This window comes from Heptranchias perlo, chromosome 28 (assembly GCF_035084215.1).
Source record: "Heptranchias perlo isolate sHepPer1 chromosome 28, sHepPer1.hap1, whole genome shotgun sequence".
Lineage (NCBI taxonomy): Eukaryota > Metazoa > Chordata > Chondrichthyes > Hexanchiformes > Hexanchidae > Heptranchias > Heptranchias perlo.
In genome coordinates this window covers 14,874,911-14,898,151 of record NC_090352.1, presented here as the reverse complement: position 1 = coordinate 14,898,151, position 23,241 = coordinate 14,874,911, and the positions used below count along the sequence as shown (strand labels likewise).

Below are 23,241 nucleotides of genomic sequence, written 5' to 3'. Positions count from 1 at the left end.
ATGGTAAAGTGAAAAATTTTATAACAGAATAAATAGTCCAGTGAAAGTTTTTGTTAATATTACTCTCCTCATACCCTGAAAACTGTGACCCATCTAACAGACTGCTAATTTGGAGCAGACTTGTGCCATATTGATTAACACAGCTCTTTGAGACTCTTTCTTTCCCCCCCGCCCTTCTCCCACATAGAATTCACAACATAGTGGACAGGAAACCTGCATCAATTAGTATTTCTGTAGCCAATAGCTAAGAGATGCATTGAATCAGCTCAAAGACAACTGTCTATCTGAATTTTTCTGGGTGCAAACCCCATGACCCACTATGTGATTGTGGTACTCGGTGCTCCGTTAATGCCACTCCTGAGCAATTCATTGGAAGAATATCCATAATGGTTAGCAAAGACCATGGGGTAAATTTTAACTTCCAGCTGGGAAGGGAGTGGGGAGGAAGATTTTCGGGTGTGAAACCTGGAAGGTAAGTGGGCAGGACTTTAATGAGGCCAGTCAATTTTACTTCCAGGTTTCATGCCCAGCAGCCAGCCTGATTGACAGGCTAGCTGGCTGTCGGGCAGGAAGGCCTGCGGCAGCTGGCAATTGGGGGAGGGAGGGAGGGAGGGATCATGGGCCGGGGAGAAGATTGGAGGTCACTGGAGGGAGGGTGAAGAGTTGGAGGTAAGAGGGGTCCACCAGGGCGGAGATCCATCGGGGAGGGGCGGGGTACGGTTTGCAGGGGTCCTGTCAGCCAGGTGAGCTTGTTGGGCCTGTATGAAGCACTCCTGCTTTTCCAGGCCCATAAGTTGGGCAATAAAGGCACTCACCTTGTGGATCCGGCCCTTCCCATCTGCTTTCACCTGACATGAATGGGAAGCGATGGGAAACCTGAACAGGTATGGTTAAATGAATTTTAATTGGTCAATACACAAAATATTAAGTACCTCAAGTATCTCGATGAGGTACATTACCGCTTTAAGTATCAGCCCGCTGGCTTTAAGTGGGGGCGGGACTTCCTGGTGTCTGCTGTCCACACCCATACAAACCTGCCTGGATTAAACCAGAAGTGGAACCGGGATGCGGTCCTGCTCCAAAAAACTGTTATTTTAACCACCCACCTGTCCCCCACCCACCCGTTCTTGGGAGTTAAAATTTACCCCCATGACTCTTGTTCCTCCTAAGCTGTAAATGCACTGTCCTATACGCACTTCCTCCTGCCTCTATCTTTACTGTGTTCAAATCAAGACTCATCATACAGTCTTCCAATCAACTCATTTCTCAGAATCTCTGAAGTCTGAACTTTGGAACTTCTTAACTCCTTTATTCCTTCCTTCCTTCTGCAATCTTCAGGTTGCTTTTACTTTTATGCAAGACAACATGGCCCAACCATTACTTTTCCTTTCTGTGTCTCTTTTCTCTCTTAATCCAATCTTTCTTTCCCTCACTTTATTTCTCTTTCTGTACCTGATTTGACATTGAATTCACCCACTCTAATTTACATTTCCTTCTCAGCCTTTGTGCTGTTTAATTCACAGTCCTTCAATCTGATTGTTTAAGGAGATACAGTTGCTTGCCCTGTTCACTCAGGTCCCAGACGCCCTGTTTCCCTCGCTTCAACTTTATCACCTCGTGCTTCCAGCAAAAAATTAATTAAAAACTTAAAAGTGCAAAGGCAAGTCTGACTAATGGCAGACGCCGTTAGGGTATTGACCCTTCCCATCGATTTCTCAATTTTCAAAAAAAGGTGAATTGTAGCTAAACTGAAATGGATTCATCAACCCTACCCTGAAACCAAGTAGAGAGCTGGGATTCATGTTTCCGAGACACAGACATCTTGGTGTTGACTTTCTTTGACTTGAACTGTACAAGAATCTGAATCTTGACAGTCGAGTTAGAAAATAAGGTGAACATCTGCCATTCTATCCTGTTGGAATTCAGATTACAGTAGAAAGTGGGTGATTAAGTAGCTAATGCACAGAAATGCCATTAGTAGACAAGCCTTCCTGATATAGAGATTATAGGGGCATGAGGGAATAGTAGGGTTTGTTTGCAGTTGATTAGAATAGCTAATGTGATGGATATGCTGGTCACGGTAAATTGTCTGTAGTGTTACAGGACTCAGCACCATAGAGGTCTGCCCTGTAACCTCTACATTAGAGCCAGGTATTTTGCAGTCAAGTTGAATCTCAAAAGTTTTAGAAACAAGAACTTCATAAAACTATTGATTGCTTAAAGATTCTGCATCTAAACCTAGAAAAAAATGATCTTCACTAAAAATCAGGACAGCTATGTTGTCACTAAGATTTCAGTAACGGCTAACAGTTGGTATGTGAAATGTTCGGACTATCTTGTCTCAAACTGTAAAAGATACCCAGCAGTAAAATTATACAATTTGTTCTTCCAAATTTGGTTTGTGTCTTTAAGGGACAATTTAAGTTGTATTAACACTAGGGTGAAGAAATACCTGTAGTTTCAGGTTTGACTTTGGTAGTGGTGGGAGCAGATTGAGGAGATAAATTAAGGGTATCACACATTGAAGTGTATTGGCGTAAGTGCAGTTTCTCCTCTTGTGTTTTGGTAAGAATATACTAGTTAAGCCTAGTCACTTGGGTTAATTTTCAGTCCATATTGATGGGAATCATTATATAGGAGAGGGTGGCAGTGGGTTAAAGTGACGTGAATGCCAATACAGAATCTGTTATGTAAACTGACTGGCCTGTAAGGCATGGATAGTAAGAAATGCTAAAAGGAAAAACTATAAGACCTTATTTTGTTGGTTACAGACTTGAGCTTTTAATTTCAATATAGCTCTGCACTACTCGATGTATTAATGTTCTAAAATTTGCAGTTGCCATTAAATTTATCAGAGTTGTGGGTTAAGTAATAAGAATTCAAATGTGCAGTAGTATAGAAGCACTATTAATGGCAGAATGTTTCAAATAAGTCTTGGTGCATGTTTTTACTAATTCCACACAGGAATTGGGCAGACTCTGCAGGGTGTCCCTTCTTTAAATGAGCAGTGATCTCATTAAACAATGATTGCACTTGTATGTACACATGCACTGCCTTGTGGTAATGCCAATTTATTGCTGTGGATGTCACTGTTTAGTCAGTCCTGGATTGGCTGAAAGCAGCTGATGGTACAGGGATTGGGGAGAGGGGGGCGGTTGGGAGCGTGAGGTTGTGGTACTCTGTACACCAGAGTACGAGTCTGAACAGCTCCTATAAAGGAGGCCTTTTGGGTGCCTATAATTATCATTGAGCAGAATGATTAAAATTTACCCTTTTGATAGTGGAAAGAGATTTAATGAGAGCACGATTTAGGGATTGTTCTAGAATGTGGGAACATGATGTTTGAAGGCTCTGACACAGATGGTAGATTGGGGGATGGAATGTGCAGGGTGCTAAAGTTGGAAGAGCAGAGGATGTGGACAGGGATGGAGGACTGGAAGGGGTTGCAGGGGGAGGGAGGAGAGAGGCGAGAGGCTCAGGTGGGATTTTTGGATGAGGATTTTGAAGTTGATACCTACTATAACCTGCTAACCTTAATTTACATTGTATGCTAAGCTTGTCCACAGATTAGAGGTGCATTAAACATTTAGGATTAAAGAAATCTATTGTTTCTGTAACACTCACTCACTCACACTCTCTCTCACTCACTCACTCACTCACTCACTCACTCACTCACTCACACACACACACGGACATGAAGCTAATAGAGAACTACAAGACCAGGGATAATAGGTGAGCAGGACATTGTGTCAGATATGATGTGGTCAGTGGATCAATTGAGTTTATGTAGGGTGTAGTGTGGGAGGCTGGTAAGGAAGCTACTGGTAAATCGAGGCCAACAATTTCAATTTCTTTGGACAGGGTTGACTTACAGCTCTTGCTAAGTCCTGTGATTAAACAAATGTTCTTTGGTCTAATACAAGCATTTAATTCAACTCTATAGCAATCAGCATTTGAAAATAAAGAACCCACAGTTGAAGTGTGAGAGGAAAGGTTCAGAACTGTTATTTAGAGTGGCGAAGATGGAAGGCCTGTATTTGGACTTGTTTCTTTTCAAAACTGATCACTGTTGTAGGGCTGAGGAAAAAGTTGATAGTGCTAACATGGCTTTGTTTTCATTCACATAGGTGCCATTAGGAGTGAACAAGCAACCACAGCTTTCCTGACTTGAGGTGACAGATAGAGGCCATGGGAACAGAGACAGTAAGTTATGGATATTCTCTATTTTTGGTTTCTCCAGTTTCAACCCTTGTATTAGTGCTAGAGACCTATGGATTCACATCTCAAACAAATGACAGAATGACAACCCTCTGACAAGCAAAGCGAATTACCGAAGTAAATTTTGAGGTTGGAGATGGCAAGTGCAGAAGGAGCAAGGCACCCTCATATCTTGGGGGAAGGGGTTAGGTGTTTCTGGCTACAAAAGCTTTGGGGTTCGAGATGACCTCAGACATAACCTAATCCAGATTTAGTAATCTGGTGCATAAAATTGTGATGGTCTTGTTTCACTGTTAATTTTATATAAAAGCTAGAGTAAAATTGATGCAAAAAGAATTGATCACCACCTAGTGGAGGAGTCAGACCTGGAGTAGAATGAGCTTAAACAAAATTGATTTCTCAAAGGACTGAAGCCAAGGGCAGAGCTATATACAAACAGCAAAGTGGAACAGGAGCGGAGCATGAGATAGAACAAAGTTATTAGACTATTTAGAAGACAGTGACGAGAAAAGGCCATTCAGCCCATCATCCCTATAGTGCCCTAACTTACTCATCAGAGCATCCAATTTTATCTCCACAGCTCTAATGTTTTTGCACCTGCTATTTACTGTGCCAAGCATATTTCACCCTTTGGGTAAAGACATTTTCCCCAATATCAGCTTTAAATTTACTTTCACTAATTTCCATTTATTTCCTCTGGTTATACTTTCCTGGCTTACTTTGAAGTAATGTTATGGCTTTACTTTATCTATACCATTTAATATTCTATTCATTATGATGGGGTGCCCCTTTACCATATTCTTTCTAGACTAGAGAGCTTCAAATTCTCTAATCTTGCCTTATTGCTGATTCCCTTTACGCTGCGATCAGCCGTATTGTTCCCTTGTACTCTCCCCAGTGTATGAGATCTGTGGTGTGATGACCAAAACTGATCTCAAAATATGGTCTGACCAGTGTATTGTAATGCATCTGTATAACTTCAGTGGACTTGTACTCTGGTGTTCTGACTACATAGTCCAGCATTCTATTAGTATTTTAATTGCTTCATCACATTATCTGGACATCGACATTAACATGGCTATTATTCCTATGTTAATTTAATTCTTTCATTGTATACTTATGACCCATGTTTTTTGGAGCTTTGTACAATACTTTACATTTATCAGTGGAGAGATGCATGAATCTTTGACTATAAAATTACAAACCAAACTGGTCACCAAAAAATTTCCAGCTTGGCATGAGAATTCAATTTGAGGCACTGAGCTGGACTTACAGATAACGTTCAATTGATGGAATGGCTACAAAAAGATTTATTAGAGTTTAAGAAATGAAGTGCTTGGATACAACTATAACCGGAGAGGAATGGATACTGGAAAAACAGTGGTATATTGTAGAAAAGTAAATACTCAAAAGTTGGAAAGCTGAAGAGGACCTGAAATCTGAGAACAATTTCATATCTTAAATTGAGCCAAGGGCAGAGATGTAAAATGACATGTAAGAGATGAGAGCCAGTGTTATAATGAAAAGACAGAAGCAGCAGAAATCTGGGGGTGATCGAAGGACTTCATGCAAAATTAACTCAGAGTGTTTTCATGCTGAGTTAAATGGGCTAGTCAAAAATTGTAATAACCTTACTAAAGATGAAGAGATAAAATCCTTTCCGCACAAGCTTAAAACATCCATTCCTCATTCTTCCTAGATTTCTATGTCTTTTTCAACTTTCTCCTTAGCTATGACAGTGGCATTCATGAAGTACATATGTTGCCCATTTTTCCATCCTATGTGCAGTATTTCACATTTTTCTGCATTAAATTTCATCTGCCATTGTTTTGCCTGCTTATGTATTTTCTTCAGTTCATACTGTAATTTCTGAGCTGCCTCATCCGATTCCACTGCACCTCTTAATTTGGTATTATCTGTAAATTTATATTATAGTCACTAATTTCTGAAGGTACCGCAACTATTTATGGATACTATTCTGATTACTTGTAGGAAATGGGTCGAGATACGCATTACTCCTTGACACGTTGGCCCTGATATTACCAGGGAGGCAGGTTGGCAGCGGGGGAGTCGACTGGGCATGTGGGTAACCCGCCCAGTAAAATCGGCGGGTTCCCCACGTGATGTGAGTAAATTGAAGCCCCTTATCTTGGCTTCCGGGTTTCCCATTGGAAACCTGCGCAGTGGGCGGACTGTGCACCCGCATCACAGGCTGTCAGCTGGAGGAGCCCTATTTAAAGGGGCAGTCCTCCAATGCTGCTCCTGCACCAAACAGCCAAAATTATAGCATGGAGCAGCCCAGGGGCAAGGCTGCTCCCAGGTTTAATGATGCCTCACTCCAGGTCTTACTGGATGGGGTGAGGAGGAGGAGGGAGATCTTCTATCCGGCGGACGGGAGGAAGTGGCCTGCCTCTGCCACCAAGAAGGCCTGGCTCGAGGTGGCAGAGCAGGTTAGCAGCACCAACAACATATCCCGCACCTGGATACAGTGCAGGAAGTGCTTCAATGACCTAACTAGTTCAGCCAAAGTGAGCACACTTACTCATTCTCCTACACTCCGTCTTCCACATCACCACCCCCACCCCACATCTCCTTCTGCACTGCCAACACTACTCGATCACATCACTCCTCACACCCACTCAAACCTCATCCTCAACTTACCTGCACTTACTCACCTCCCCAGTACTCATCCCACCACTACCGCTCAACCCAATCCTCGTACAATCTCATGGCTCTATCTCATACTTCCCCTCTGATACATCTCTTTCACGGTCACCCTCACCCAACCTGCCACTACCTCTGCTGCAGCCACAGGGGATGCATCATATATGAGTAGTAGGAAGCGTAAGGCAAAGGTTTCGTAAGCACAAAGGGGATGCACAAGGGTGTTTGACGGTTTGTAATGTTTTTTATTTATATTTGATTTTTGTTCAACTCACATTAAATATTATATGGTCACCACTACTGCCACGTCTTGGGCCATTCTTGACTGGCTTGTGCAATAAGTCCCTTTCATGAGGTTCTCCATGAACACCTACACTTTATGCCATCCATTGGGTCACCCTACAGTGGGTGTATGTGTAGTTGCACGACTATTTTGTGCAGGTGCCTGTGGCGCAGCACTGTGTTGTGGAGCTCCACGTGGCGGAGGTGGATGGCGTGCCTGACAAGGCTGGTGATGTTGCTTATCCTCGGATGAAGTGACGAATGCAGCCATGGCGCCCCCCGCCCCCCATCCTGACGGTGTGAGTTTGAGGGGGTCCGCAAAGTAGGTAAATGTGTTTGCACAGCAAAGGTTAGGGTATAAATTAATAATTTTGAGTGGAAAGACCAAGGTGTTGCAGCCAAAACTTTGTCTGAAGTGACAGAGTGCCCTGCTGCAATAAGAGGTATTCCCCCCCCAACTGTCAAAAAAATCCTTTGCATCTCCCACTGGCTGCTGACTGAAACACGTCTGCTTCAACAGGGAGTGTTTCCCAGAGCACGGGAAACACGCTGAGGATCCATGAAAATTGCACCCCTGCCAAAATCTCCTGTCAATGAGGCCTGTCAAGTACCTCAACTAGGTAAGTAAGCATTTAAATTGTCATCCCGCCGGCTTTAATTGCCGGTGGGAGTCCCGCACGCGGGAGCTGCGCGCACACCTGAACGCATCACTGGGGAACCCAGAAGTGGGCGGGTTGGAGCCAGGCTCTGGACCCGCTCCGGGATTCCCCGATTTTACGAGCCCCAACGCACCCGCTCGGCTATCCTAAAATCGACCCCATTGGGTCAAAAAGCAATCGCGTATTTGCTAGTTCTGATTCCGTTTCCTTGCTTCCATTAAAAATTGAATGGGAGTGGAGTTGGGGCAAAACTACATTTAAACAGAATCAAAATTGGTGTGGGAACAAAACCAGTGCTGAATAATCAAAAACCAGTTGGGGAAAAACACTTGATAAAAACGATAGAAGAACATTATCCAGTGAGACCACATCTTTGCAAATAAAACATAAATTACAAGAGTAGACTAAGGGAAACCATTTTTGCGTTTCCTTGTCTGTCAGTGCGTGAGCCAGTTCTATGAACAGCACATAGAAGGGAGAGCCTGTAAATGTGTAGGACATTTAAATGACCAAATCATGTGGGTTAGATATGCAATCAGACAAAAATATGAGAGTTTCAGTGTACAAGAAATGCAAGGGAATTGGAAGCTCTGCACTCATTATCAATCAGGAAATAATGGAGATGGAAATGTGGACAAAACAAACTGCTTACTGATGGCTTTATTATGTCATTTATACTGAGTAGATAGATTTTTTGCTTTTTCAATGGCAGTGAAGAGAAGAGTGAATTTGTTTTACTCTGGAATAAACTGAAGCTACATACAGTTGCTATGACCATCATTTTAAGGCTAAAAAGTAGATTGTGCTCTAATTCTGCACAGCAGGTTCATGGAACATGCTGCTATGGGGGATGCAAGCAGTAAATAAAGAAGACGACACACCACAGGCTCCCACTGTTGCCATGCACACAACGAATTGACTTGGTTAATAATGAATATTGTCTAAATGAGTGAGCTGTGCAGTCGTACTCCTTACAGCCAGGTGGTTTGGAAATATCTGCTAATTCATGGAGGGTGTTCATTGTTTTCAGAAAATGTTAACATTCAGACATGTGTTTAACTAGAGTGTACACTTCTACCTCCTTTGTGCTATATGGCTACTTCTGATTGATGGCAACTGTTCGGTATAAATGACCTGATGATCTTGCTCGGTGACAGTGAAACCTTCCTTGAACAGAGCTTTAACTCACTGTCTCTAATTGAAAGTGCCAGCCTAATTGACCATTTAATTCATGGGATTTGTCCTTTTAAGTATTCTATGCACGTGGTGGCTCTCCCTTCTTGTTCCCATGCTTTTGATTCCATCAGCCATGTGAAGCTATTTCATAAGCATCCAGTTGCTCTTTGACAAGCTTTGTTCAAGATTAGTGTAGTGGTTAGATAAAATGTTGAAAATGCAGTTTGAGATAGGAAAAGATATACAGCAAGGATGCATTGTATTACCATGTCTCTAATCTCTATAGTGATATGACTGTGAAATTGGACAACATACACAGTTACTGGAACTAAATGGAGTGATGCTGGGTAAATCTGTTTCCAACTGATGCCAAACGGGACAGTGGCTCTTGTTATTTGTGACTTAATTTTTCTAACTTTTGTGCTCAAGGTCTCCCAGGTCAGTTATAGCACAGTCAGGTACAGAATAAAACTCTGCTCTATCCATACATTGTGTCAAACCTTCAACCTCAGATAAGTAATCTTTATGGCACCAACATGACATTTTTTCAATTTCCACACCAGCCTCTGAGTGAGTTTGCCTTGTGACGGCAGTTTTGCACTTTGGTACCATGCCTACTGGCAAGTGGATTGAGTATATCCCAAACTCGTTACAAAGTAGAACCCTTTTAGCCAGCAGACAGACTCATCAAATTCAGGTCCCAAGGGTAAAGGACCATTGTCTAAACTACTGCACCTCCCAGTCCTGCTAAAAGTAATTTGAGCTGCACTATGTACTACACGGTCACCGGATTTATTGCTCATTACTTGCTTTTCTCTGCTTCCCTGCTTTATCCTTCACTCATCTACTCCACATTTTTCTTAGAGACTCCCTCACTACTTTGCTGTCCATGTAAATGGTTGTACACTTTGAATCTGTGGCCTTTCCCTGCTCTTTTCGGAGATATGTGGACTAATCTTCACCTGCAAACCAGTGTTCATTAGCACAGTGATTTGGCGCTACATCTTTTAACAGTGACATAAGAGGGAAGATAATTGGCAGAGGAGAAGGAAAAGTAATTGGTTCAATGCAGAAGAGAGAGGAATGTTATTGGCAGAACAGCAGAGGAAGGGGGAAAGTAATTGACAGAATGGAACTGGAGATGAGGACATGGGGAAGTCAGCTCTGCACTGCACTTGTATACCACCTAGGATATAGAGAGCAATACTGACTGAGCATGGCCTGTCTATCTTCTCATTTTGCTACATTCTGAAGGAAGTGTACATTTACACAATTATATTTTATACACATTTATTTGTCTTTAGAATAAAAAGTCAGGTAATAGCCATTGGGAACATTTACTCAGCCAAACAGTGAAGCTCAGTTAAGACACTGGGTACTTTCCATGGGCATCCTTTGGTAACTTGCCCAAGTCTGTGGTGTTCATGTGTGAACCTAGAGAGTGGGTGTTAGGCTAATTGACCACAAGGCCATCATTCTAGTTTGAAATAATGCTCTTGAAATGAGCATGAGATGAAATTTGTGGTTTCAGCCATCTCAAATCTATACACAAGATTGGTGTTAGTGGGTCACAAAGTCAGATCATAGAATGATACAGCACAAAAGAAGGCCATTCAGCCCATCATGCCTGTGCTGACTCTTTGAAAGAGCTATCCAATTAGTCCCACTCCCCCGGTCTTTTCCCATAGCCCTGCAGTTTTTTCCCCTTCACGTATTTATCCAGTTCCCTTTTGACCATTATTATTGAAACGGCTTTCACTACCCTTTCAGGCAGTGCATTCCAGATCATAACAACTCGCTGCGTTTAAAAAAAAAAAATTCTTCTCATCTCGCCTCTGGTTCTTTTGCCAATTACCTTAAATCTGTGTCCTCTGGATATTGACTCTTCTGCCACTGGAAAGAGTTTCTCATTTACTGTATCAAAACTCTTCATGATTTTGAACACCTCTATTAAATCTCCCTATAGCCTTCTCTGCTTTAAAGAGAACAAGCTCAGTGATGCTAGTTTCCATGTATCTGAAGTCTTGCATCCCTGATACCTTTCTAGTAAATCTCCTCTGCACGCTCTCTAAGGCCTTGACATCCTTCCTCAAATGCAGTGCCCAGAATTGAATACACTACTCCAGCAGGGGCCTAACCAGTCATAAGAAATAGGAGCAGGCGTAGACCATACGACCCTACAAGCCTGCTCCGTCATTCAGTAAGATCATGGCTGATCTTCGACCTCAACTCCACTTTCTCACCCATTCCCCATATCCCTTGATTCCCCTACAGTCCAAAAATCTACCTATCTCAGTCTTAAACATATTCAATGACTCAGCATCCGCAGCCCTTAGAGGTAGAGAATTCCAAAGATTCACAACCCTCTGAGTGAAGAAATTCTTACTTATCTCAGTCCTAAATGGCCGACCGCTTATCCTGAGACTCTGCCCCCTAGTTCTAGACTCTCCAGTCAGGGAAAACGACCTCTCAGCATCTACCCTGTCAAGCCCCCTCAGAATCTTGTAATTTTCAATGAGATCACCTCTCTCCTAAATTCCAGAGAGTAGAGGCCCATTCTACTCCATCTCTCCTCAAAGGATAACCCTCTCATCCCAGGAAACATTGTAGTGAACCTTCGTTGGACCACCTCTAAGGTAAGTATATCCTTCCTTGGATAAGGAGACCAAAACTGTACACAGTACTCTAGGTGAGGTCTCACCAAAACCCTGTACAATTGTAGTAAGACTTCCTTACTCTAGTACTCCAACTCCCTTGCAATAAAAGCCAACATGCCATTTGCATTCCTAATTGCCTGCTTGTACCTGCATGCTAACTTTTTGTGTTTCTTGTACGAGGACACGCAGATCTCTCTGAACACCAACATTTAATGTTCTGACGAAAGGTCTTCGACCTGAAACGTGAACACCGTTTCTTTCTCCACAGATGCTGCCTGACTTGCTGAGCTTCTCCAGCATTTTCTGTTTTTATTTAATATTCTGTTTTTCCATTCTCCCTACCAAAGTGAACATCCTCACATTATATTCCATCTGTCACCTTCTTGCCTGCTCACCTATATCCCTTTGCAGACACTCTTGTGTCCTCACAGCTTACTTTCCTACCTAGGTTTGTATCGTCAGCAAACTTGGATACATTACATTCGGTCCCTTCGTCCAAGTCATTAATATAGATTGTAAATAGCTGAGGCCCAAGCACCGATCCTTGCGGCACTGCACTGGTTACAGTCTGCCAACCTGAAAATGACCCGTTATAAAGGTTTAGCATAGCTTCCTTGCTTTTGTACTCTACGGCCCTGTTATTTGCGGGGAGGGAGGGGGGCACCTGTCAATGGCCGGGAAACCCGGAAATACAGGAAAGGTGGAGGTCCTGCTGGATTTAACGGCAGGACTTCATTAGAAGTTTTTTACTCAGTTTGCCGTCCGGCAGCCAGCCAGATTGAGAGGCTGGCTGGCTGCCGGGTGGGAAAGCCTGCTGTACAAGGCCGCAGCCGGGAACTGGAGAAGAGGGAGGGAGAGATCGCGCTGTGGTGGGACCTGAAGATCTTGGGGGGCGGGGGGAAATGGAGAGATCGGATTAGAATCATAGAATGGTTACAGCACAGAAAGGAGCCATTTGGCCCATTGAGCCCATGCCGGCTCCCTGCAAGAGCAATCCAGCAACCCCGTCCTTTCCCCATAGCCCTGCAATTTTTTTTCTTTCAATTCCCTTTTGAAAGCCACAATTGAATCGGCCTCCACCAGGCAGTGCATTCCAGATCATAACCACTCGTTGCGTTAAAAAGTTTTTCCTCAGATCGCCTTTGGTCTGTTCTAAACCCCTCATTAATATCATGAAACACATGCCACTCCTTCTGCTGAAAGCAACGTGAAGTCCGCTCCTTAAATGTCAGCCTTGGCTCAGTGGTAGCACTCCCGCCTCTGAGCCAGACATCTGCGGGTCCAAATCCCACTCCAGAGACCCAAGCACATAATCCAGGCCAGATTGGATTATGTGCTTGGGATGGGCAATAAATGCCGGCCTCGCCAGCAACGCCCACACCCCATGAACGAATAAAAAAAAAAGATTGGTTGGGGTGGGGGGGGGTCTGAAGATGGCAGCGGGTGGTTTGTGTGCACCATGGCGCTGTTCTGTTCATTTCTATTGTTATTGGCCTGGGATGGGGAAATAGGTTATTCATTTAAGACCGCTAATGGATCAGAAATACCATTTTATAGTCTCTTTTAAAACTATGAACATGTGGGATTGCTGTATACAGAATTGCTCACCAACCTTTCCTCCATCTTTTAATCAGTATTGCTGATGCAGATTTGTAATTTCAGTAGGAGCAGATTTAGATGGTGAATGTTGACAGGTAACTCATGACATGGCTTATTGGTGTACTGACTAATGTGTTCAACCAGTGGTTTTGTGTTCACAATTACACCTCCCTAGAGGGTTTTAATCTCAAACCGACTGTCCAAAGTGACAGAGCAGAGGTAAGGCATTTCTCCAGAGGAGAGGAGGGAATATTCCACTTAGGCTACTTTTGAATGCTTGCTTGCAACTGCTTTATCCATAGCAATTGTAGTGGTCTTAGAGCTAATTAGTGTGTGGCATGGGGAAGCAGGAGTGGGGTTTGAATTGTAAATGTGGAGCAAAATAACTGGAGAACAGTGCTCACCCCTGAGAGCCCATTGATCCTCTAGAAGAGCCAATTGTAGCTTTGCCCAGGCAAGGTAGTTTTTTTAAAACACAGCCTGTCTGGAATTGCACAGTATAACTCGATTATGTGAGTCATTGCATACAGCGCAACTATACTGAGCCTGTGAGTCACCAGCGGGGTGGGGCGGGGAGAAGAAGACAGATGGCTGCTGGTGATTGATGAGCTGCTGTTTCAATTGTTCTTCCTCTACTTATTGATTTTATAGGATCTCAAGCCTAGGGAGGAATGCACAATGGAAAAAAAATGGTAAATTTAACAACAATAAAATAATGGACAAATCCGTATTTCCTGAGATGGTATCATTATCGGCTGTTGTAGAATGCAAACCTCTGCCCGGCAGCTTTCTATAGCATGGGGAGCCACCAGGTCGACTGGTTGTTAATGTCCAGCTGTGTTAAAATTGCAGTAGCATATTTGTTGTATTTCTAATTATCCTTTCTAACCATCCAGTCTGTCTTAGCCTGATCCTTGTAGAAATAGCTGTGTTTGACATTTCTCACTGTCTTGATTGAAGCTGTTGCTGTTATGGGATGGATTAAGTTGGTCTGTCTCTAACTCTGCCTCTGCTCGCTCCCCTTTTTTTTGGTCTGTCTGGATCTCTACTCCTCCCCTGCACCTTGATCTCCATTTGTCTGGGTCTCTCCCCTCTCAGTCTGGGTCTGTGAATCTCTCCTTTTCCTCTACTCCCTGGGAGTCTTAGCCTGTTGATCTTTTTAGCTCCTCCCACCCCCCCCCCCCCCCCCCGGGCCACGTGACAGTGTGTCTTCAAACACCACCACCCCCCCCCCCCCCCCCCCCCCGCAGCCTTTTGGTCTTTCCCTCGCCACCGCCCAATATCTTATTTCATTATGTGAAAGCACCCAGCCCACTATTGTGTAATTAAAGAAAAGCCTCATTTTTGCCACTAGAGGGAGTTAGCAAGCTGTGGGAAGATAGTTGTGGGTGGCACAAATCGGGCACTGCATTAATGTGTTAGGTCCTGATTATTTAATGGATTGTGTCAGGTATCCAAACAAAAACAAAACTAAAATAAATTTTGGATCCAGAGTCCAAACTAGTAGACTTTTAGTGCTTGATTGTAAACAATTTTACAACACCAAGTTATAGTCCAGCAATTTTATTTTAAATTCACAAGCTTTCGGAGATTTTCTCCTTCCTCAGGCAAATGTTTAGTGCTTGATGCAGCTTTTGATTTGGTGCTACACATTCTGCAGTCAAAGCTTTCTAATAACTGTATGGTACAGTGTAAATTCAACTGTGCACACTCGCTGTGAATTTGAAAGATTCTATTTTAAAGCTCTTGTAGAAAGGGTTCGAATTTTCAAATGAAATGTCTGAAGATAAATTTAAACTGCTCCAAATGGATAGAGATACTTTTCCTGTACAATAGCTGACAGTAGCTCTCTGCAGTGGGAGCTGCCTCTGATGCAGTACAGGTTACACAGCACTGAGTGATGCTCTGTAGGAGGAGCTACAACCCCCTTTCACCCTCCCCCGAGCAATAGTACAGCAATGTGCACCTGCTGCAGGGAGTGAGCGGATTGGACAAAGTCTGGGAAACGCTCCGTTACATTATTCACTTTCCAGGCAGTGTGTGTTCATCATTTTCTATTTGATAGGAGAGCAGCAGCGATGAAGGGGTCTGTGCCGGGGCTGGATACACCCTCTATGCTTCTGTCTAGGCTCCTTGTACTGCAGGATCAGACTGGCCTCCACTGAACATGAGTCTGGCTGCTCACGTCAGCTGTTCCATGCTGAATTGCTTTGTGAGTCTCTGCTGTTTTTTTCTTCTGTCAGCTTTGTGGGCCTGTGCAGCCATGGGTTGCTGGATAATTCTTGATATGCAGTGTGTCAGGGAGAGCAAGGAATAGGAAATCTTATTGAACCAATTGCTGTTATTAGGAAGAAGAGGCCGACTGGTGACTAAGCATATTCTGTTCCACAGGGCCAAGGCAGCTTGCTACTGCTTTCAGGTGATCGTGTTGATATGTTGGCTCAGCCTTAATAAGGAGCGTGTGTTTATTCTGATATTTCTATTTATTATTTTTAAGATTATTTTGATTTTAATCAGCTGCTTCATTCTTGAATATTTAGCCTTAATCCATTTTTTGCATTCTTCATTGTGGATTAAGATTATTTTCTGGCTCTTGTAGTATTTTCATTACCATACTTGATATTCAGGAGGAATTCAAAGAAAGGCTGGTATTTTTGAATTGTAAATATTTGTAACGTGTTCGCTGACCTTGGTGGTTGGTCAGCAATGCTGTCGTACCCAGAACCAGTGATGAGGGTAGGGTGTCCCCAGAAGCTGTAAAAAAAAAATTATGCTGCCTCTTCGGTCTGAAGCTCTGACATCTTGGGAGGGGGCAACCTTTACGGTTGTATCCGTTGGAGTTATTATTTGAAAGCACCCAGCCCTTCTTACTGGGTTCAGTCCCTGCTAGCCCAGTTCATGTGAATGCAGTGAGATTTACCGTCATCTTTTTAGAATCTTTTGTTATAAATCTATTGTACTTGATCACAAAGAGTGTTCCAGATTAAACCCAGTGGTGGTGTTCTCCTAAGATGTTTCCAGTCAGATCTAAATGTCTACTCAATAGTGCCTCATGGATTGTTTTTGATGAACAAATTTTAGACCAGGGTTGATGCAAGAAAGTCTGGATTGATAGGCTGTAGAGCACTGTAGGATTTAGCTGGCGAGGGCCTGGATTAATGGGATATAAAACGCAATGGAGATTGGTGTTGCAAGGCTCAGATTGATGCGCTATAGAACAAAGTAGGGATTGCAGGACAGGGTCCAACTTGATGGGCTATAGAATATTGTGGGGATCAGCAGGAGAGAGTTTGGATTGATGGGCTGTGAACCACAGTAGGAATTAGTAGGAAAGGTTCTGGATTAATGGACTGTTGAACACAGTAGGGATTGATGAGAGAAGGCCCAGATTAAGAGGCTGTAGAACACGGTAGAGATTAGTGGACAGAGACCTGGAATGATGTGCTATAAAGTAGGGATCAACAGGAGTGGGTCTGGTGTACCTGTATTGAATGTACGTCAACACTGTTGAGAGATAAAGAAAATTATTTAGAAGTGAATGTAGTATTAAGCTTCAGAAATTAATAACCTGCCTGCATATGCAGTCAGAGCTGTACCCAGATTGTGTGAATGTGATTACATGCCCCAGTCAATCTGAGTGTGAGCTGGCCTCTTTTTTTCCAAATGCTCTGTGTAATTACAAGAGTCTGAGCAGGCTCCCTGCTGCGTGAAGCCAGTGGAATTCATTTGATGGGATATATTTATATTCTTATCAGAGCAAGAAAAAGAGAACCGCTACAGATTCTACAGAACCTGCCTTGTAGATTCCCACAGACTATTTAATTACTACAGCAGCTGAGTGAATATTGCAACCTGCACCCAGACAGATTCCAACTTTAACCTGAAGGTCAGCCGTTCCGAAGAAATGATTAAGCATCACACTCATCGAGGAGGTGCAGCAGTTATATATTACATAAGGAATCTATATAACAACTGTATTGGGTATATACTAAAAAAAATCCACTGTATTTGGCAAATACAGTACACAGAATCCAATGTACTGGGCATATACTTTACACAGCATCCACTGTACTCAATATATGCTGTGCATAGGATCCACTGTACTGGGCATATGTACTGTACATCATGTGCTGTACCATACCATTGGTTCAAACTGTGTCTGCCTGATGCTTCTGTAGCTTGAGTACACATATGTTTTATTGTAGCCTTCATCTGCTGAGCCTCTGCCAGCTCTCTCTTGTCTAGAATACCTGGATTGCCCTGGTTGATGGCTTCTTGCAAGATATTTTGTGTAGTGACCTTGACCACCCCTCCGCCCCCAGCTTGCTTTTACTGGTTCGGCTCTGTGCTCTTTGCCTGACTCCAAATCATTGGCCAAGCTTTCCCTCTGTAACTGTATTAGCCATAATATCTCCATCATTCAAATCATTCCGTAGCAGAACAGTTCTACTTTTTTACTTCCAACGAGTGGTGTTCTCATCAGATATTGGCCAGTGGTACATCAAGTGCTCCAGTGAGTCCATGAACACGGACCGTCCTTCCATCTGGATACTGGTCATTCTGCACCATGTGGTCATACTGGTGTTAGAGTACACCCAGTATCACATTATCCTTTGGGCTGCCCATTCACTAAGACGTGGCATAGGAATGCTGTCCTATTCCTTGCATCAGGTGTCATTGCATACTTGATATAGGAATGCCATCATATTCTTTACAACTAGGTTTAATATTCCAGATTTGGATTTTGCTGCATGGCTGATCCAGCAAGCACTCACTGTACCCCATTGGAGCACTGGAGATCTGTGATGTCACCCTATTATAAATTTTGGGTTTTGTAGTAGATATTCTCTTGGATTCAGTGTCACCAGTCACTCCCATAAGCAGGCCTCACATCCTATATGATCTGGAGTGCTACCTTTTACTGCCCAATATCTAGTTAAATGATAGTGTGGCTTGGGGATCGTAATATAGAATCCTTGCTTGCTACATACTCTAGCTACTGTAACATCAAACATGCCGCCACACGCGTTCGCCTATATTTATGCAAGCACTCTTCGAAATATAATGTACAGAATACAGTTTTCATGGTAAGGTCTATGCTGCTTGTTCCAGGTACAATAACAGACACAACTTGTCTGATTCTGTAGGCAAAGTCTCTCTATCAAGTCATATGCAAGCTGACTGGCCCTGTCTTCCTGCTTCTGGCTGCTCAGGTTCACATGCCCATTCTGTGTTTGTTTGAGAGAGAGAGAAGAAAAGATCCTAAGAGCGAGTGAGGTGGAGGGGGGTGTTTGGCTCACTGAGCGATCAAAGTTTGCCATTTTGAAATGCTTCCTTTTGGATGTGAGAGCACGAGGTACCCAAATGCCTGTTTTACCTAAGCTAGGTGTATGGAATAAGAGAATGCATGGTCATTTAAATCACATAAAAGCCCATTTTATCACATTGGCATAAAATGCTTGAGATTGTACACAGCAATCCCCTCGGTTTACTAATTAACATGTCAAATCACTATTGTTGGAACTAGAAGCAGGAAGCTGGCTTCACTTTGAGAAAAGATGCTGTTTTGCCACGGGAGTTACCCCTTATAAGCTGAATCTAACATTACAGCGGTATCCTAAAAGCTGGTACAGGCAATACAGGTACAAACCAAAACGTTACACACCACTCTGGGGCCTCATTCTGTGACCTACCTCTGACTCTCAAGAGTTGTAGATGCGCTCTCAGCTGGGTGTGTTTTCCTCTGGCTGTCTGTTGAAAGGAATCTGACTGTCCATCTGGTCGCCAGGACACTGACACTTTTTTGCTTGACTACTTCAGGGTCTTGCCCTCCTGATCAAGGAACCGTATCTTTGGATCATATGGAACTGTTTCCAGAAATTGATCTCTTAAACATTGATTGGCATAAACTATTAGAATTGGTTACCATATTCTCTTCTAGCCAAAATTTCCAAATATCTTTTTGTTCCAGGACTAATTCTTCAAGTACCTTGTAGAGCTTTCTAGAGTTTCTCGTACTTTTGCCTCCACACTTCAGGTTAAGTCATGAGATTGAGACTAACAGATTTTTAGTTTCATAGTGTGTATTGTACATTGGATTGACACAAAAAAAATTGAGTGCATTACCTCTAAATGATGGAATCAGCTGTTCAGTCCAAATGTTTTTGTTCTGTTTATGGTTGTTTCCTAATAATTCAGAAGTTCTAGTAAAATTATTAATACTGTCCCTGTCTTTAAAATTTGATATCAAATAGCAGATTTATGGGTGAAATGAACAATTCCCTCACTTACTGGAATTGCTTACTATCTCTGTCACTTACTATCTCTGCCAGTTCAAGAGATCATTGGTGCTGTTTCTCCTTCTCTCCACCTCATGTTGAGGCTGTCTCCTGTTCCCCTCCTTCACACTTGCTCTGATTTCAAGATAAGTTTGTTAACATGCCCAAGTAATGAAGAGAAAATCCTTCTTAAGATTGCTTTAGCTACTGGTTCTATCCCTTGTCTCCAGGGGATCATCCTGCTCTCCAAGAAGCACCAGAATGACATGACATGAGACTTTATTTTAATCCTTAACTACCAAATGAATTATTGAATAAATTAGAAAGTTAATAAACAGCAGAAAGTTAATGTATCTTCTTACAGTAGTTGTTAAACGTTGCTAACTTCTCGTATATAGTAAAAAAATAATCAATAGTTCACAACTCTTTTAAGATAATTGTGATCAATTTCCTTACGCAGCGATTCTCCTTTTTCTCATCAACTAGAGGAGTTATCTACATTAACTAGTATATACCACAGATAGCCTCTCCTTGAAGTTGGGACATGGTTTCTGTGGGTGAAGCTGGCTTTTAATTTCTAATGTATTCTGAATGAATTAAGAGTTAATAAGTCCCAAGCTAAAACTTGGGAAGGAAATAATTTTTTTCCGTATCCACCGTAGTGAGCAGGGACTATATGCAGCGACCACTGAGCATATACTATACACAGGATCTACTGTACTGGGCATATACTATACACAGCTTCCCACTACTGAGTGTGTACTGAATGCAGCATCCACTATAGTGAGCATATGCTATAAACAGCATTCATTGTACTGGGCACAAGCTATATACAGTATCCAGTGTGCTAAACATATACTAAACACATTATTCATTATATACTGAGCACATACTGTACACTGAACATACATTGTGTACAGCATCTACTGTAACCCGCTTCCACTATGGTCAGTTTATACTATACACAGCATCCACTGTTTTGGGCATTAACTGTAACCAGCTTCCAGTGTACTGGGTTTCCACCGCACAGCTTCCACTATCCTGGGGGAGTGTGTGTGTATTTCACATAATTGCCTAGAATTTGCTGTAGCTGGCTAACGAACGGTGCCTGCCATTAGTTAGACTGGCCCTTGCCTGTTTAATTTCCAGGAGATCTTGCACTGGAAGTTACTGGAAATGGGAGATGGAAATGGCACGGCGCCCTCTACAGGGCATCTCTGTTCTGAGTGAACAGGACAAGCAACTGTGTATCTCGTAAACCAATTAGATTGAAATATTGTGAAATGAACAGCGCAGAATCTGAACAAGGAAGTATAAGTTAGGATAGTGAATTCAATGTCAAATCAGGTACAGAAAGAGAAATAAAGAGAAGGAAAGAAAGATTGGATTAAAAGAGAGAGAAAAAGAGACAAAGAAAAAGTTTTTTAAAAATTAAATTTAAATTTTAAAAAATTCTCCAACAACAATTAAAACCTGAAGGAATGAGACTATACTTGTAATAGTTAATTTTCAGTGCTAGAGAGGTTGATTGGCAGTAATTAACACATCATGCCGTTAAAAAGGTACTTGGACTGAAATGGACAAGTCCAAACTTTCTGTGGCGAATTTAGTTCGTGTCTTATCATGCAAATACAGGAACTTCATGCCATTCAATGCATTTGAATGGTGAGTCAGACAACGAGATGCTGTTTTCGCAAAGCTAACAACTGAGCAGTGCACCCCGGACAGCAACTTCCAGATTTTCGCGTTTAACTGTGCATCTGCCTTCGCCTGAGGTTGCTGTGCAGTTTGCACATAAATAACAGTGAGCACCGTCAGCCTTACTGTTACTTTGACAGCAAATTCTGGGCCATTATATTTATTCACTGTCCTGCGCACACACATATAGTATCCATTATACTGAGCATATGCTATACACAGCATCCACTATACAGGGCACATATCTTCATCCACTGTGATGGTCATATATACAGCATCCAGTGTACTGAGCATATACTATAAAAAAAATCTGCTTACTGGGCATAAACAATACACAACAGCCACTCTTCTGGGCATTAACTATAACTAGCTTCCTGAGTATACAATATACACAGCTTACACTATACGAGGCATAAACTATACACAGAATCCACTATAGTAAGTGTATACTATACACAGCATCTACTATTTGGTGGAGTACATCAGTCATATATACACTACTGTTTTGAGCATTTACTGTATACAGCTTATAAATCAGTATAGTTCATCAATCTTACAGTTGACACGTGACTCAAATACAGCAGGCATTTCCAGTTTATTTGCTATATTAATAATTTCAAGATTGATTTGTCCTGTTTACTGAATCTAGTGAACTAATCTAAATTAAGCTTTGTTCTATCTTTGTGGCATATTAGCACAATGAAAAAGAGCAGAAAGGAGTTGTTGCTGATTGGAATCTTTTGGTGCAAGGAATGGTAACTGGTCAGGAACAACCTTTTAAAAACATAAATTGGCAGTGCTTTTTTTCTCCCTATTCGCAGAACTGAACTTGGTTTCTTTGGGGGGAAAAAAAGATCTGCTCCACATCTTGAAAATACAGAGATGAGGCAGATGTAATCAGAGTACTTGACTGGTCTGTGAACTTATTGCTGGAAGATGCAGGCTTAAGATGAACAGCCCCAGGAAAGAGGGGATAGAAGAAATTAATTTTTTCTTAAGAGAGTGCTTGACATGTGGACTACATGCCCTAGACAATTAATGTACAAGAAGACACTAGATAAATATCTGGTTGAGATATGGTTGCATATAGACAGGTACTCCATAGGATATGGTGGGTTTCTGTACTACAGAGGGAAGGGAGGGGCAAAGAGATACATGTGAAGGGTGCCCCCGCCCCCAGCGTTGCAGAGTAGAAATGTTGGATTTGTTGATTGATTTTCCCTCAGGAGATTGTGTGCGGGGTAGTGTGGGCATGCACTGACCAGTGGACACTGGTTTGATTCCCAAAAATCTTGGACTGAACCATTTTCATGTGTTGTGCATGTTAAAATTTCACTGCTAACTACCTCCATATTAACGTGGATCTCATGAAAACCTGGGCATTCATTGTGTCAAGTGATCTTCCCATTCTCTGATTAGATGGATTTCCTGATCTGCACAAAATTGTATTATTCATGTTCTCTACATTCAGCAAATTGAATATTACCCATTTAATGGATTATCCTACGACAGGTCACACCTTAACATATACGTTAACATCTTGGAAATTATAAATAATGTTGCCAGATATCAACGAACAGCATCCGACAATAATGCGAATGTCCTGTCACAGATGCTAAGACACTGGTCTCTGATGTCACAGTGTTGGGAGTTCATTCTGCAAGAAGGCAACACTAGAGGCTGCTTCCGAGCCAGACAGTCTGGTCCGGAAGCAGCCTCTAGTGTTGCCTTCTTGCAGAATGAAGTCTGTTGTTAACATGTCCTTTTCTTTACGATTAGGCAGGGCGTTCCAACTTTTGCAGTGCAGTCTTTTCACTTGTCTGCCTGTGCAGTCCAGCACTTGGAAGTGCGAGGAAACATTTACGATATTTGAAAGGTACAGAGACTGAAAGGTGAAGGGTAAGAGTCAGTAAATACAGAGCATTTCCTCGTTGACCAAATACATGTCCAATCTTGTCTTCTCTCCTAATATTGCACTGTGAGTCCTAATCTTTCACGTAGATTTCTCAA

The 23,241-nt window shown here is 42.4% G+C and overlaps 1 protein-coding gene across 6 annotated transcripts in view; it reads left to right on the top strand.

The window, feature by feature from the left end:
- The window catches only part of mtmr4 (myotubularin related protein 4), a 112,095-nt gene that overhangs the window by 6,940 nt on the left and 81,914 nt on the right, over positions 1-23,241 (top strand). For 4 of the 6 annotated variants that reach the window (XM_068008103.1, XM_068008104.1, XM_068008100.1 and 1 more), the window contains exons 1-2: positions 4,128-4,203; positions 15,321-15,467. In XM_068008103.1, coding sequence (XP_067864204.1) covers positions 15,423-15,467 — 45 coding nt within the window. In that variant the 5' untranslated portion in view covers positions 4,128-4,203; positions 15,321-15,422. Of the gene's footprint in view, positions 1-4,127; positions 4,204-15,320; positions 15,468-23,241 lie in introns of those variants that run through there. The other 2 variants (XM_068008105.1, XM_068008101.1) reach the window with 1 other exon arrangement.